We start from the raw sequence: 15167 nt of genomic DNA, 5'->3' as shown, positions 1-15167 counted from the left end.
CCCTTCCTCTCTGTAAAAAATCAATAAAATATATATATATATTTTTTAAAAAAGTCTCTTAAATCTATAATAAAAAAAACTCCTTTGACAGGGCTCACCATGTATCTTTTCCTACTCTTACTATATAGCAAGATTCCAATACTTAAAGGAATTAAAATATTCAATATCTCTTTCCAGCATAAATTAATTTTTTCACAATGTTTAAAGGAATTAACTATATATCAGGTCCTTTAATCTTCACAATATTATTGCAACCACTGCTTTTTTTTTTTTTACCATTTATATTTACCAGATATTTAAAATGGTCATCCTTTCATTCTTTTAAACCCCAGAGAAATTTTTACTGATAAAGTGAGGAAGGAGTGCACTAAAATAAAGCTTCAAAGGCCACCAACATACCAAAGATTCAATGATGCCATTCATGGTTGCGCTTATCCCTGTTGAAGTGGACATCTGTTTCAACAGTTCATAACACAAAATAAGACACTTCTGTAGTGTCTCAGCATCATTCTAAAAATGAAACACAAAATATTCAGCATTAGTATGTGCCATGACCTTTCAGTGCATGGGACAACGCTCCAACCAATTGAGCCACACCAGCCAGGGCAAAAGAAGACTGTAGCACATGAGGGGGCAAATAAAGTCCTAGCTACAATAATTAAAGTTAGTTAAGGCCTCTCAAAGTCCAAAATAGAAAGGAACAGGAGGGGAAAAAATATTTTCATATTAATTCATGGTACTGTGAAAAAGCCCTCCAAAGTAAATATATTCTGGCAGCTTTCTGGGTTTAAAAAAACCAGTTTAGTTGAGATAAATATCAGCTGAAATTTTGCATAAAGAAGTTATCTATACCTTCTCTATATGGACTTCTTTAATTTCAAGCTGCTCTGTCTCTTTCAATAGGTTTACTCTGGCATCTTCTAATGCTTTTATTTCTTCTTTTAACTCTGATGCTCGCTTAAAATCCTGTAGGGTAATGCAATTTTCCAAAGCTTCTTTTGTCTCAATAAGTTTAACTTTTATCTCAGCCATCTAGGAAAGATATAAATTGATTGTGTAAATACCAAACAAAAACTATTAATATGAAAATCTGTAGCAAACTGAAGAGTACAATATAACATCTCAATGTCCCAGAAGTTAAGCCAGGCATATACAAAGTTGTAGTCTTCCTGAAACAGAGACCTGCAAATCTTTCTGATTGACATAATCTGACAACATTTAAGATACTCTTATAGCTTAACTAGAGAACCAGTACACGAAATTTGTGCACTCGAGGGGGGGTTCCTCAGCCCGGCCTGTGCCCTCTCACAGTCCGGGACCCCTCAGGGGATGTCTGACTGATGGCTTAGGCCCGCCATCAGACAATCTTAGCACTGCCGCGGAGGCGGGAAAGGCTCCCGCCACCGCCACTGTGCTCGCCAGCCGTAAGCCCAGCTTCTATTTGAGCAGCACTCCCCCTATGGGAGCACACTGACCCCCAGGGGGCAGCTCCTGCCTTGAGCGTCTGCCCCCTGGTGGTCAGTGCGTGTCATAGCGACTGGTCGTTCTGCCGTTCGGTCAATTTTCATATTAGCCTTTTATTATATAGGTTAATCAATAATTTTACCTTGTGAGAACAATTCTGAAAATGTACAGCAAGAGGGAATAAAAGACTTGCAGAACTACATTACTAGTATATTCAAGCATTTCTTTAATTCATAAGAGACTTACCTTGAGTTCTTTCTTTCTTGCATCAGCTGGATCAATTTTAACACCAACAGTAACAATGGGTGCCCGAATCTCTGAGATAATTTCTGTAACCTGGTAAGTAAAGTTATAATTCAGCATACATGCTGTAATATTTGCTCTATTTCAGAAAATGACATACAACTCATTAGTATCCAGAATCTCTTGAAAAATAAAGCAAAATATACAAGTAAAAATGGTACACATTCTATTTGCTAGACAATTTTAGAAAAAAATTACCAAATACATCTGACTAAAAACTAATATTATGGAAGATAACAGGCACATAGATACTGAAGATAAGTTCTCAAATATTGCTTGAGAAACAGAAAAAATGAATATAGTGCTTAACCTTAGGTAGCATAAAACTAAAATTCTCTGCTTAAAATTTTCACCTCCCTCCCTTATTCAGCTTCATGGGAGCTAAATATAAGAAATAGAATACTCTTATTATTCCTCTGGATATACAATGCATAAATAATAACAGCACGCCCTGACCGGTTTGGCTCAGTGAATAGAGCGTCGGCCTGCGGACTCAGGGGTCCCAGGTTCAATTCCAGTCAAGGGCATGTACCTTGCCTTCCTCTCTGTAAAAAAATCAATAAAATATATATATTTAAAAAATAATAATAATAATAATAACAGCACAACTAAAGACTTTCCTTTCAGAGCTATTGGAGTTAGCCGATTCAGGAAAAGGCTGCATCCCAAATGAGGGTACTTAAGCAGACGCTGGATAACCACTAACTAGGAATGTCGTAGAAGGGATTTATGTGTAAGTATGTATTTATAGGAAGAGGTTGGAAAAGACAACCTGTGAATTAACTTAAGATTTTACAAAAAGCAATAATAAAGGTCTTTTTTGGCTACCCCAGAGAAAATAACACTTGGCAACAGTAATATTATACTAACATTTATTTCTGTATTTACAAAGCAGTTCATGAACATTATTTCATTAAATAATGAAAGGTAGGTTTTATTGTTATTCCATTTTGCAGACAAATAAAAAAATCTTAATTAAATAACTTGCTCAAAATCACAAAGCCAGAAAATGTCAGAGGGGGCTTGAACCCAGGTATGTATAACTTGAGCCAGCTCTCAAATACTCTAGTGACCATGCCCAAAGTCACCTCTTCCCTAACCGGCTGCATTTCAAACTGATACAACACAATGGTAAGTATTCTAAGAGGAGGAGATATTTTTTTAAGTATGTGTGGGTGTGTGTGTGTGTGTGTGTGTGTGAGAGAGAGAGAGAGAGAGAGAGAGAGAGAGATTTGATTAGATTTGATAGAGACTAAATTAAAAGTTAAAGACAAAGCAAAAGTACTGACGGAAAAAAAAAAGACAATCCTCAGTCATTGACCAAAACCGCGTAACTTTATCAACAATGAAGAAAATTACTTACAATTTGTGTTCTCTTATTATCATCTATAATGATGTGGAGCAGTCTCTCAACAAGAAAAGAAATTAGGGACATTGGGGTTGTGGGTATAGTAAGAATCTCCTGTAAAATAGCCAGCAGTCGTTTCCTGCATTCAAAAAGAACTATTTTAATTTAAATATGACAGCAGAAACACATTTTATCTCTAACTTTTCTCCTCTTCTGCAGACTTAAATCACATTTGTCTCAGTTCTTTGTTACATTTATCACTATAGACAAAAAAATATATGAAGAGATTTTAGATCAAAAATTTATGTTCTGCAAAAAAAAATTATAAATGGCCTTATAATCTTTTATAAATCAACATAATGAAATGACAAAATACCAGAAGTGAATAAAACCTTTTAGATAGTATTACTAGCCCTGTCATGAAGACAAATATATTTTTATGCATAAACCTGCAATTTCATTGATTTATTCTAAAGAAATTGAATTAAGACCTCATAAAATAAAATTTAAAAGTAAACAAAAAAATAAAGAATCCTCCTGAAAAAAAAGACCTCACATATTTTATATGCACACACACTCCAGGGGAGGGAGGAGACAGGGAAGGACGCAAGAGTATGTTTCCTTTTATATATTACATATACATGAGGAGAGAGAATATTTTTTATAACATGTTAGAGAACTAGGTTAAATACAGGGGTGGATAAAAGTAGGTTTACAGTTGTGAGTACACGAAACAGTTTATTCTTGTATTTTTACTAATTATTCTATTATTTTCCATAGGAACAACTGTAAACCTACTTTTGCCCACTCTGTATATTTAATTATATTATAACAAGGCTATATTTCAATATAGAATTGGAACAAATTCAAACTACAGTTAACATTTAGACATACCTTCCTCCTTCTTCATTAGTATCCAAAGACTTGATAATTAGAATCAATTGCTGACCTATGAACTCTTTTGTCATCAAATGTCCAATGTAAGAAAAATCATTTCTGCGTTCATCATCAACAACCGGAATGCTCTGAATATAACTAAAACAAGAAAATTAATAAATGTAGGATGTATTAAGAAACATTAAACAGCTCCCCATTAGGTGACAAGAGTCTTTTTTTCAGTTCACAGTAATCCAAATATATGGATGTTTATACCATGTGGTACTAATTTGGTTTACAGAGTAAATTCCATGCTATCATCCTGAATTTTTTTGCACAGAAATTTATTGACTTGAATCAATAGAATTTGAAAAATGTATTTTCATTGAAGAGTCAAATTTACTATGGGAAATTTTCAAGAGGTACATATTTAGTTCTCTCAAACTGATAACTATTTCAATGTCAATAGTATTCTCGTATTTTTAATCTTTTTATTTTTCTATTACACTTGATATTCAGTATTTTATATTTGTTTCAGGTATATGTCACTAGTATTCTCAATTTTAAAGTTCTGAATCCATTTTCCAAAATCCAATTTCATAAAGAGCTAATCTTCCATCATCCCGAATTAACCACTATTTTGTTTAAAAGAATAGTAGTAATAATAATAGTAATTACACAAGCAATCCATGAATACAATGACCTTTTAAAAATCAGGAAAATACAGACAGCTTCATGAATTTGTATTATCCTTGCTTGGGGCTCTACTAATCTCTGTACTGTTCTTCTTTTAGTGTAGGTGCTACTGAGTAGCACCATCAACTACCCTTGAGTAATTAACTCTTCTTGCTACAAAATGCCTGAATATATATTCTTGAGAGTATCATGAAACAATTTTCCACTTAATTTTATTTCTTTACTTGAGTAAATTAATCCTGCCTAGTAATTTTGCTCCAAAAAGAAAAGCATTCTATTTCTTAAGTATTCTTTCAATAATAATTAAAATACAACTTTTAAAGTTTTCTTTTCTGTAGGTAAAAAAAACAAATTGACTGAAGTTATTTCAAAACTCACAGATTAAATGACAAAGGAAATATAAGTAACCACGCTCTATACATGTCAATATGAACTAAGAATCAATCAATTTGTGAAGCAGTCTTTGATGAGGTTTCCCCTGTTATTTAAATATTTAACATTTTCTCATATTTTTAATATATTCTATATCTTCTATAAGCATTTATTACTTCTATATTAATACATATTACTAAGCATTACATCAAACCCATTTCTTTTGGAAACATTTCAACATGATCCAAACAGCATTATAATGAATATTCTAACTAAATGTTAAAGCCTGAAATAATTACCATTAGTAAATTTACACATGTTTTTCATGATGTTACTACGAGCTCAAACTGTTAAGTTTTCATATTGGCTCACATTTAAGATATTTGTCCTGAATTTAATATTTTGCATGTGAGACTCAAATGCATTTAGAGCTTTGTTCCCTAATTTATATGTGAGACCTTTATAATCAAAAGCAGAATAGTATGTTTTATGCAAAGAAAATTCAGGTCTATAATTCATATTACATAGAAGCTTTTATAAATGCATCAAAAACATAAGGTTAAAAATCTAAACACCAATATCTATGAAAATATATATAATCTTTGGCCCAGCAATTCCACTCCGGGAATCAACCCCACAAAATCTCCAACATACATAAAAATGTACAAAGAAGTTTAACACACTTATAACATCAGTGAAAATTGTAAACACCTATAAAATGTCCATTAACAGAGGAGTAAATTCAAACGACACTACCACATTATGGAGTGATAAGCTGTTAGGACTGTGATATATTTATATGCACCAACATATAATGATCTCAGACACCAGTAGTTAAAAAAAAACAAAAAATATTATGTATAGTGCGCTATATTTTAAAAAAGCATTTCTGCATTTAGTATACATGTATGTAAATGTAGAGAAAGGTTTGAACGTATATACCCCAAATTGTTTAGTTGTTAACCCAAAGAAATCACTGATTGAGGAAATAGCAGATAAAAGAGGAAATTCCACATTTTTATCATATATATGTGTTTATATATACATATACATATGTATATATATGTACATATACATATGTACATGTATATATATATATACATATATATATACTGTATATCTGTGTTGGAATTTTGACAAAAATGAATTCATATTTTATTTGTATAATTTTAAAGCAAAATAAATAAAATTAGAGTAATTCAAATAATTTAAGAAAAAAAAATTGAAAACAAAAGCCAAACACTTACAGTCTTAAGTACTGGCCACAAATGTCTACCCTGTCAGTTGGAAAACTATGGCCCATGCACCAGATACAGCCTACTGGTTTTTTTCTATAGCTTGCAAGCTAAGATTTTTTCAATTTTAAATAGTAGTTTAACATATGTGAAAATATATACATGTGTAAATATATACATGTGAAAATCACATGAAATTCAAATTTCAGCATCCATAAAATCGATAAAAGTGTTACCGAAAAACAGTCACACTTATTCATTACATCTTGTTTTTGCCTACTTTTGCCACAGTGAAGTGAGTCATTGTGACAGAGACAGGATAGCCCACAGACTCTCACATATTTGCTATCTGGCACTTAGAAAAGGTTTCTAACCAATTTCAGAGTAACACATCATCATCAATTTCATGGAAAAATGTACATAATCACATCTTAAGTTTTCAGGAAATATCCCTAAACATACTGACTTTACTCTTTCTTCAGAAAGACTCAATGTGCATACCTATTTATCTCTGTCTATCCAAAAAAAAATGGTTTTCAACTTATTCCCAATCAAGCCTGCCTTTGAGGGAGGGACCTGAGAGACTGACAGGACGGCAACACAAGTACATTCCAAACCAAAGGAAAAAATTTTACCTGAGTAAATACTCTGCAAATATCACAGGCTCTGGCAAAATCTGCTCTAAAAATTCTTCACCTTCATCTCCTTTTGACCTCAAATATTCACAAAGGACACGCCAATACAAAGCATTTTCAGGAGTTAATGTTTCCACTGGAATCAATTTCCTTCATTTAAAAGGGAGAAAATAAAAGGAAGCATGATCTTAAGATCCAGTTAAAATTTTGAACTGAATATAAAAATAGGAATAAGAAGCAAACTTGATTTGAAACCACTATCCTTTTAAACTGCAAAGTCACTAAGTTATCACAAAAAAAGAATGAAAATATTTAAACAAAAAAAATAAATAAAAATCAAATGAGCAAACTATAGGATGGATGCTGTTCAACTTTCCATGGCAGGTTAATGCAAAAATCAAACTAACAAAATAAACAATAAAAAATGCAGCTAAAATGCATATAAGCCTATCCAATGAACACAGACACCAGGGGGGTGAGGGCATGAGTGGGAGGCTTAACCACTATTTTGTTTAAAAGAATAGTAGTAATAATAATAGTAATTACACAAGCAATCCATGAATACAATGACCTTTTAAAAATCAGGAAAATACAGACAGCTTCATGAATTTGTATTATCCTTGCTTGGGGCTCTACTAATCTCTGTACTGTTCTTCTTTTAGTGTAGGTGCTACTGAGTAGCACCATCAACTACCCTTGAGTAATTAACTCTTCTTGCTACAAAATGCCTGAATATATATTCTTGAGAGTATCATGAAACAATTTTCCACTTAATTTTATTTCTTTACTTGAGTAAATTAATCCTGCCTAGTAATTTTGCTCCAAAAAGAAAAGCATTCTATTTCTTAAGTATTCTTTCAATAATAATTAAAATACAACTTTTAAAGTTTTCTTTTCTGTAGGTAAAAAAAACAAATTGACTGAAGTTATTTCAAAACTCACAGATTAAATGACAAAGGAAATATAAGTAACCACGCTCTATACATGTCAATATGAACTAAGAATCAATCAATTTGTGAAGCAGTCTTTGATGAGGTTTCCCCTGTTATTTAAATATTTAACATTTTCTCATATTTTTAATATATTCTATATCTTCTATAAGCATTTATTACTTCTATATTAATACATATTACTAAGCATTACATCAAACCCATTTCTTTTGGAAACATTTCAACATGATCCAAACAGCATTATAATGAATATTCTAACTAAATGTTAAAGCCTGAAATAATTACCATTAGTAAATTTACACATGTTTTTCATGATGTTACTACGAGCTCAAACTGTTAAGTTTTCATATTGGCTCACATTTAAGATATTTGTCCTGAATTTAATATTTTGCATGTGAGACTCAAATGCATTTAGAGCTTTGTTCCCTAATTTATATGTGAGACCTTTATAATCAAAAGCAGAATAGTATGTTTTATGCAAAGAAAATTCTGGTCTATAATTCATATTACATAGAAGCTTTTATAAATGCATCAAAAACATAAGGTTAAAAATCTAAACACCAATATCTATGAAAATATATATAATCTTTGGCCCAGCAATTCCACTCCGGGAATCAACCCCACAAAATCTCCAACATACATAAAAATGTACAAAGAAGTTTAACACACTTATAACATCAGTGAAAATTGTAAACACCTATAAAATGTCCATTAACAGAGGAGTAAATTCAAACGACACTACCACATTATGGAGTGATAAGCTGTTAGGACTGTGATATATTTATATGCACCAACATATAATGATCTCAGACACCAGTAGTTAAAAAAAAACAAAAAATATTATGTATAGTGCGCTATATTTTAAAAAAGCATTTCTGCATTTAGTATACATGTATGTAAATGTAGAGAAAGGTTTGAACGTATATACCCCAAATTGTTTAGTTGTTAACCCAAAGAAATCACTGATTGAGGAAATAGCAGATAAAAGAGGAAATTCCACATTTTTATCATATATATGTGTTTATATATACATATACATATGTATATATATGTACATATACATATGTACATGTATATATATATATACATATATATATACTGTATATCTGTGTTGGAATTTTGACAAAAATGAATTCATATTTTATTTGTATAATTTTAAAGCAAAATAAATAAAATTAGAGTAATTCAAATAATTTAAGAAAAAAAAATTGAAAACAAAAGCCAAACACTTACAGTCTTAAGTACTGGCCACAAATGTCTACCCTGTCAGTTGGAAAACTATGGCCCATGCACCAGATACAGCCTACTGGTTTTTTTCTATAGCTTGCAAGCTAAGATTTTTTCAATTTTAAATAGTAGTTTAACATATGTGAAAATATATACATGTGTAAATATATACATGTGAAAATCACATGAAATTCAAATTTCAGCATCCATAAAATCGATAAAAGTGTTACCGAAAAACAGTCACACTTATTCATTACATCTTGTTTTTGCCTACTTTTGCCACAGTGAAGTGAGTCATTGTGACAGAGACAGGATAGCCCACAGACTCTCACATATTTGCTATCTGGCACTTAGAAAAGGTTTCTAACCAATTTCAGAGTAACACATCATCATCAATTTCATGGAAAAATGTACATAATCACATCTTAAGTTTTCAGGAAATATCCCTAAACATACTGACTTTACTCTTTCTTCAGAAAGACTCAATGTGCATACCTATTTATCTCTGTCTATCCAAAAAAAAATGGTTTTCAACTTATTCCCAATCAAGCCTGCCTTTGAGGGAGGGACCTGAGAGACTGACAGGACGGCAACACAAGTACATTCCAAACCAAAGGAAAAAATTTTACCTGAGTAAATACTCTGCAAATATCACAGGCTCTGGCAAAATCTGCTCTAAAAATTCTTCACCTTCATCTCCTTTTGACCTCAAATATTCACAAAGGACACGCCAATACAAAGCATTTTCAGGAGTTAATGTTTCCACTGGAATCAATTTCCTTCATTTAAAAGGGAGAAAATAAAAGGAAGCATGATCTTAAGATCCAGTTAAAATTTTGAACTGAATATAAAAATAGGAATAAGAAGCAAACTTGATTTGAAACCACTATCCTTTTAAACTGCAAAGTCACTAAGTTATCACAAAAAAAGAATGAAAATATTTAAACAAAAAAAATAAATAAAAATCAAATGAGCAAACTATAGGATGGATGCTGTTCAACTTTCCATGGCAGGTTAATGCAAAAATCAAACTAACAAAATAAACAATAAAAAATGCAGCTAAAATGCATATAAGCCTATCCAATGAACACAGACACCAGGGGGGTGAGGGCATGAGTGGGAGGCTGGGGGGGCAATGGGGGGATAAGGACACATATGTAATACCTTAATCAATAAAGGAAAAAAAATTTTTTTTAAATGCAGCTAAAGTAGTCTATGAAAAAGTAGTGAGTTCTTACACAAGGAAGGAAAAAGGGGGGGGGGGGGGGGGGGGAGATGTCCACCAGAGTAAAAAAAAAAATAAGAGGGATAAAAAGTATTGATGCAATTTGAAGTAATGGGGGGAGGGAACTAATTTTCATTATAGAAACTCATCAGTCTCACATTTCAAATAATGAATAGTTTATATACCTGTCATCGTTATTTTTACAGATTTCTGCCAGTTCATTAAGAGGAGTCACTGAAAATAAGGCATTGAGAACAGAGACTGCCACTTCAGAAGAATTTTCCACATCCAACCGATGAAGCAACTCTAATATATTTCCTTCACTGAAACGCAGCCAGCCTTGCAGAAGATGCTTTTGTGTTGCTTGTTTCACAGCCTCTGTTAAGTCATTTGAAACATAGGTGAACAGAGGCTCCCCCTAGCTTCCATTTCCTGTATTTTGTCTATTTTAATTAATTTATCAGATCAGTGCTAACATAAAGTTAACATTTACAATAAAAATAGAAAGAAACTAAGAGACAGAATAAAGCATGCCAATGAAAAAAACAGAAGTACAATGATATTGCGAAAATCACTATGATGCCCATTTCTGAATAAAAATGAGAAGGGTTAGAATCAAATACACAACCATTATCACAATCTTGTATCCTTTCTTCCCTGGGTTCAAGATAGCATTTTAATAAAGGAGAGAGAGTTGAAAAAGAGATCATGCCCTATTTCTGATATAAATTAGCTCTATAGCCTTAAGCTATAGTTTCTCCATCTGTAAAACACAGGAAAACTGAAACAAGCTTTGTTCCTTCTAAGTATCAAGATCTCTAACTTTAGATAATGTTTTATATACAATACACCAAGATGAATATTTACAGGTTGTGGAGATAATAGGCTTATTTGACTTAATTTAGGACACCTGTTTCCTAAATTTTTTAAGTCAACTCAGAATCTACAAAAGTTTTGTATATGAAGATGTCTATCTTACCTGCTCTGTCATTAAGACCTTGTTGAAGGAGCATTACTCTCTGAGCAATGGACATGGCTCTCATATGAACCTTTTCACCTAAAACCTTAAAGAGATAATATTAAAATGGTCATTAAACTCAACATAGTTTACATTTCATAACTAGCAATAACGCCTTCATCTAAGAAAATGACCCAAAAATCTCCAAAAAAATTAATATTTGGTAATACAGTTAATGCAGTAAGATTCTACTTAAATTACCTATGCTCTCCGAACATAAAAATCTCAATTAAAGAAATCATTATTATTTGCCAAATATTTTTCAAAGTATTTTAAAAATATGGCTTTTTGTCTTTTAAGAATATGCCTACACGAGATATTGAACTTATTTACCTGATAAGCCAGCTTTCTGACAGCCTCTTTCACATCCTTGGTGCGTCCTACAATTTTTGACAAAGTCTTTGCTGATGGTACAATACATGACAGCACTGCTCTCCTAACTTCTGGATTTGAATCATTTTCAATCAAAGTAACATATGCTAAAAATAAAACAATATATTTTAGTACATTAAAGAAATATTTCTTTAACCATAGTCATATCACACATTTTGATATTTAATAGTATCTTTAAAATGATAAAAATATCACTTTTTAGTCTGACATATTTATTCTAGCTGAAGATTTTTCTTCTGTCAACTTCCCTTAATAAGGACAGAATAGGAAATTACTCAATGGATTGAGCATGAAGGCTAAACCAAAAACAAACAGCCTTATAGAACATGGAAAATCCACCACCAGGATTATGTCTCTGCTACTCTTCAAGATTTAGAAGAATGTCTAGTATAGTAGGCAGTTTACTTTTAAACTAATATGACTTTATGAAGAGCCATTATTATTTTGATTTTTAATGAGTTCTTAAAAGAAATAACTTCTGGTTTTACTCACCAAAACAAAATCCATTCCTGAATTTAAATATGTATTTACCTCTACATCTCAAATTTTCCCCAGGTTCATAATCAAGTACATGTTTATTAAACGTGTGTTACACACTATTATTATGTGTACCATTTAACACCAAAAAATATCCAGGATAATCATTATCTCTGAGAGAGTGATGTAAGTGGGATGGGACGTAAGTTAGGTTCCAAAGTTATTGATAATGCTCTATTTTTTTAAGTTGGGTGGTATCTTCTTGGGTGTTTTTTTTAATATATTTTTATTGATTTTATTTTTTTTAAGTTTTTTTTTATTGATTTCAGAGAGGAAGGGAGAGGGAGAGAGAGATAGAAACAGCAGGGGTGAGAGGGAATCACTGATTGGCTGCCTCCTGCATGTTGGACCGAGCCCACAACCCAGGCATGTGCCCTTGACCGGAATTGAACCTGGGACCCTTTGGTCCGCAGGCCGATGCTCTATCCACTGAGCCAAACAGTCTAGGGCGGGTTTTGTTTTTTCTTTTTTAATCATTTATATTCATACTAGAGGACTGGTGCACAAAATTTGTGCACTCAAGGGGGAAGAGGGTCCCTCAGCCCAGCCTGCACCCTCTCACAGTCTGGAAGCCCTCGGGGAATGTCCGACTGCCATGGAGGCGAAGAGGCTCCTGCCACCACTACTGCACTCGCCAGCCATGAGCCTGGCTGAATGGGGCTCCCTATGTGGGAGCAAATTGACCACCAGGGGGCAGCTCCTGTGTTGACAATCTGCCCCCTGGTGGTCAGTGCATGTCATAGGGAGCTGTTGAGCGGCCTTAGCATATCATTAGCATATTACGCTTTGATTGGTTGAACAGCCGACGGGTTAACTGGACACTTAGCATATTAGGCTTTTATTATATAGGATACATGTTTATACTTTCACATATATATAGTTCATAATAAAAAAATTCATCTACTGATAATTTAACAAAGTCAACAAAACTGAAAAAGGATTTAGGTAGCAACACATACCATTAGCCACTGGGCATTCATCATCTTTGGGATCCTGAAGTCTTGAAAGAGCCAGAACTGCCTGTATCCTCACATTTGGAATTTTATCTTTCAATCTAATAAGCATGGCTTCATTAATCTTATCAAACAAATCATCATCAATCTGGGCATTTTCTGGCATATTTCCCAAGAGTTTGTTTATGAGCTGGCATACTCTAAACCTAACAGCATTGCTGTTTGCTTCATGAGACTGAAATGGATACAAACCAAAATGTAGTCACATACCATTACTAAATAATCACATATCATTGAATTCTGTATGTTTAGAATTCAAGAAATTACAACAGTAATTCAATACTTGCAGAAAAACTATGTTCCCTTGATCCACATGCATACTAAAAACATATAAATTCTCAAAAATACAGTCTGAAGTATTTGTTAAATTAGAAGAGCATATTCCTTTTTGGAGGAACTCTTACTTTACTTCTAAAGTAGAGAACTCATTTAAATGTATGGAAGAACTGGTTTAGAGAGGTCATTAAAAATTTAATGCTGGTGTTATTTTAAAAGTCCACCTTTTATAGGGCATTGGGGGGGGGCAGGCGGGCATGATGATGGATGGAGACATGATTTGGGGTGGTGAACACATAATGCAGTGTACAGATTTTGTGTTGCACAACTGCGCACCTGAAACCTGTATAATTTTGTTAACCAGTGTCATCCCGATAAAATAACAATTTTAAAAAGGTCCACCTTTTTATCTTAACGACAGTTTTAGTGTTTCCTATAAAAAGCAGATTCCTTTACAGGCATTTTGTCATTTACCAGGTATGTCAATCTCTAAAATATACAAACTCCCCTGGCCCTTTTAATAGAGTAAAATTTTCTGCAATTACTTCCCCCAAGTTCTAGTTTTCATAATACCTTTAGCAGAAAAGTACACAAGTAATTTAAAAGTCCACCGTCTTCCTCTTCATCGGCTTCCACATCTGATTGGTGAAATGAAGTAACAAACTTGGCTGCAAATTCTATCACCCTCTCCACAACTGGTTCACGTTTGTAGACCACCATAGCATATTTCAGGTAATGCACGAACTCCTCGTGAAAAACTGTTTTATCCTCCATCTGAAGCACAAAAGAAACCTTCACAAACTGCACTGATAAAATCCTTATGTTACCAACATTACTCTAAGAATGCTGAATGCATGAGCCATAACTCAGACAAACTGAAGTCATGTAGAAAACTCTGAATTATCCAAACCATCGAAAGGGAAATAAATGGGCACGAATTTCTCTCCTGAGAAATTAAATACTTCTCTCGGGGAAAAAAAAATCATGAATTTTGATAATGAAAGGGTTCCTTGCCGCCCCCCGCCCCCCCCAACATCCTTTCATTCTCAATATGCCTGGGTACCAGCTTAGTAAACATATGCTTCATGAACTCAAGATCACCAGTGGCTTTCATGCTTGATCCTATTTAGCCTTCCTGCTGCGCAGAAACTTCCTTTTGCTATAACTTTCACATCTGTCCCACATCTTCAACTCCTATTAGATTGACTTACAATGTTTCTTGGACCTCCCCAAAATACTTTATTTCCCCGAAATTCATTGTCCTAGTCTTCTCACGGCTCCATTCAAAACAAACAGTGTTTATACATTTATAGGAAGAGCCAGGCCCTGATAATGAACTTGCTATTTGGCGATTTGATTCCACGTAACCATGGGGAGAGGTGGGAATGGGTGGACTGACGGTCGGCGGGGTGAACCGCAGCTCGGGATCCACCCAACACCGGTGCCAGGTCGCCTCCAGGTCTCCTCGGCGCCCGCAAACGTTTCTCTCCCAAGTTCGCCGCTTACAAAGGATAACGATCCGCGCCGGAGGCCGCTGGGGAGAGGGGGGTGGGGGGCGACCCCCGCAGGACGCGAGGTTTAAGGAGGTGGGGTGGGCAG

The 15167-nt window shown here is 33.6% G+C and overlaps 1 protein-coding gene across 2 annotated transcripts in view; it reads right to left on the bottom strand.

Moving 5' to 3' along the window:
* The window catches only part of NCAPG (non-SMC condensin I complex, subunit G), a 35586-nt gene that overhangs the window by 19907 nt on the left and 512 nt on the right, over window positions 1–15167 (bottom strand). For both annotated transcript variants that reach the window (XM_014549310.1, XM_005878118.2), the window contains exons 2-12: window positions 14142–14342; window positions 13239–13467; window positions 11683–11828; window positions 11311–11395; window positions 10517–10709; window positions 9736–9885; window positions 4010–4150; window positions 3131–3254; window positions 1711–1800; window positions 853–1032; window positions 400–510 (exon numbers count right to left, since the gene is read on the bottom strand). In XM_014549310.1, coding sequence (XP_014404796.1) covers window positions 400–510; window positions 853–1032; window positions 1711–1800; window positions 3131–3254; window positions 4010–4150; window positions 9736–9885; window positions 10517–10709; window positions 11311–11395; window positions 11683–11828; window positions 13239–13467; window positions 14142–14342 — 1650 coding nt within the window. The remainder of the gene's footprint in view (window positions 1–399; window positions 511–852; window positions 1033–1710; window positions 1801–3130; window positions 3255–4009; window positions 4151–9735; window positions 9886–10516; window positions 10710–11310; window positions 11396–11682; window positions 11829–13238; window positions 13468–14141; window positions 14343–15167) is intronic.

The sequence above is a fragment of the Myotis brandtii genome, unplaced genomic scaffold, assembly GCF_000412655.1.
Source record: "Myotis brandtii unplaced genomic scaffold, ASM41265v1 scaffold547, whole genome shotgun sequence".
Lineage (NCBI taxonomy): Eukaryota > Metazoa > Chordata > Mammalia > Chiroptera > Vespertilionidae > Myotis > Myotis brandtii.
The sequence above is the reverse complement of the archived record's forward strand: the minus strand, read 5'-3'. Positions and strand labels throughout refer to the sequence as shown.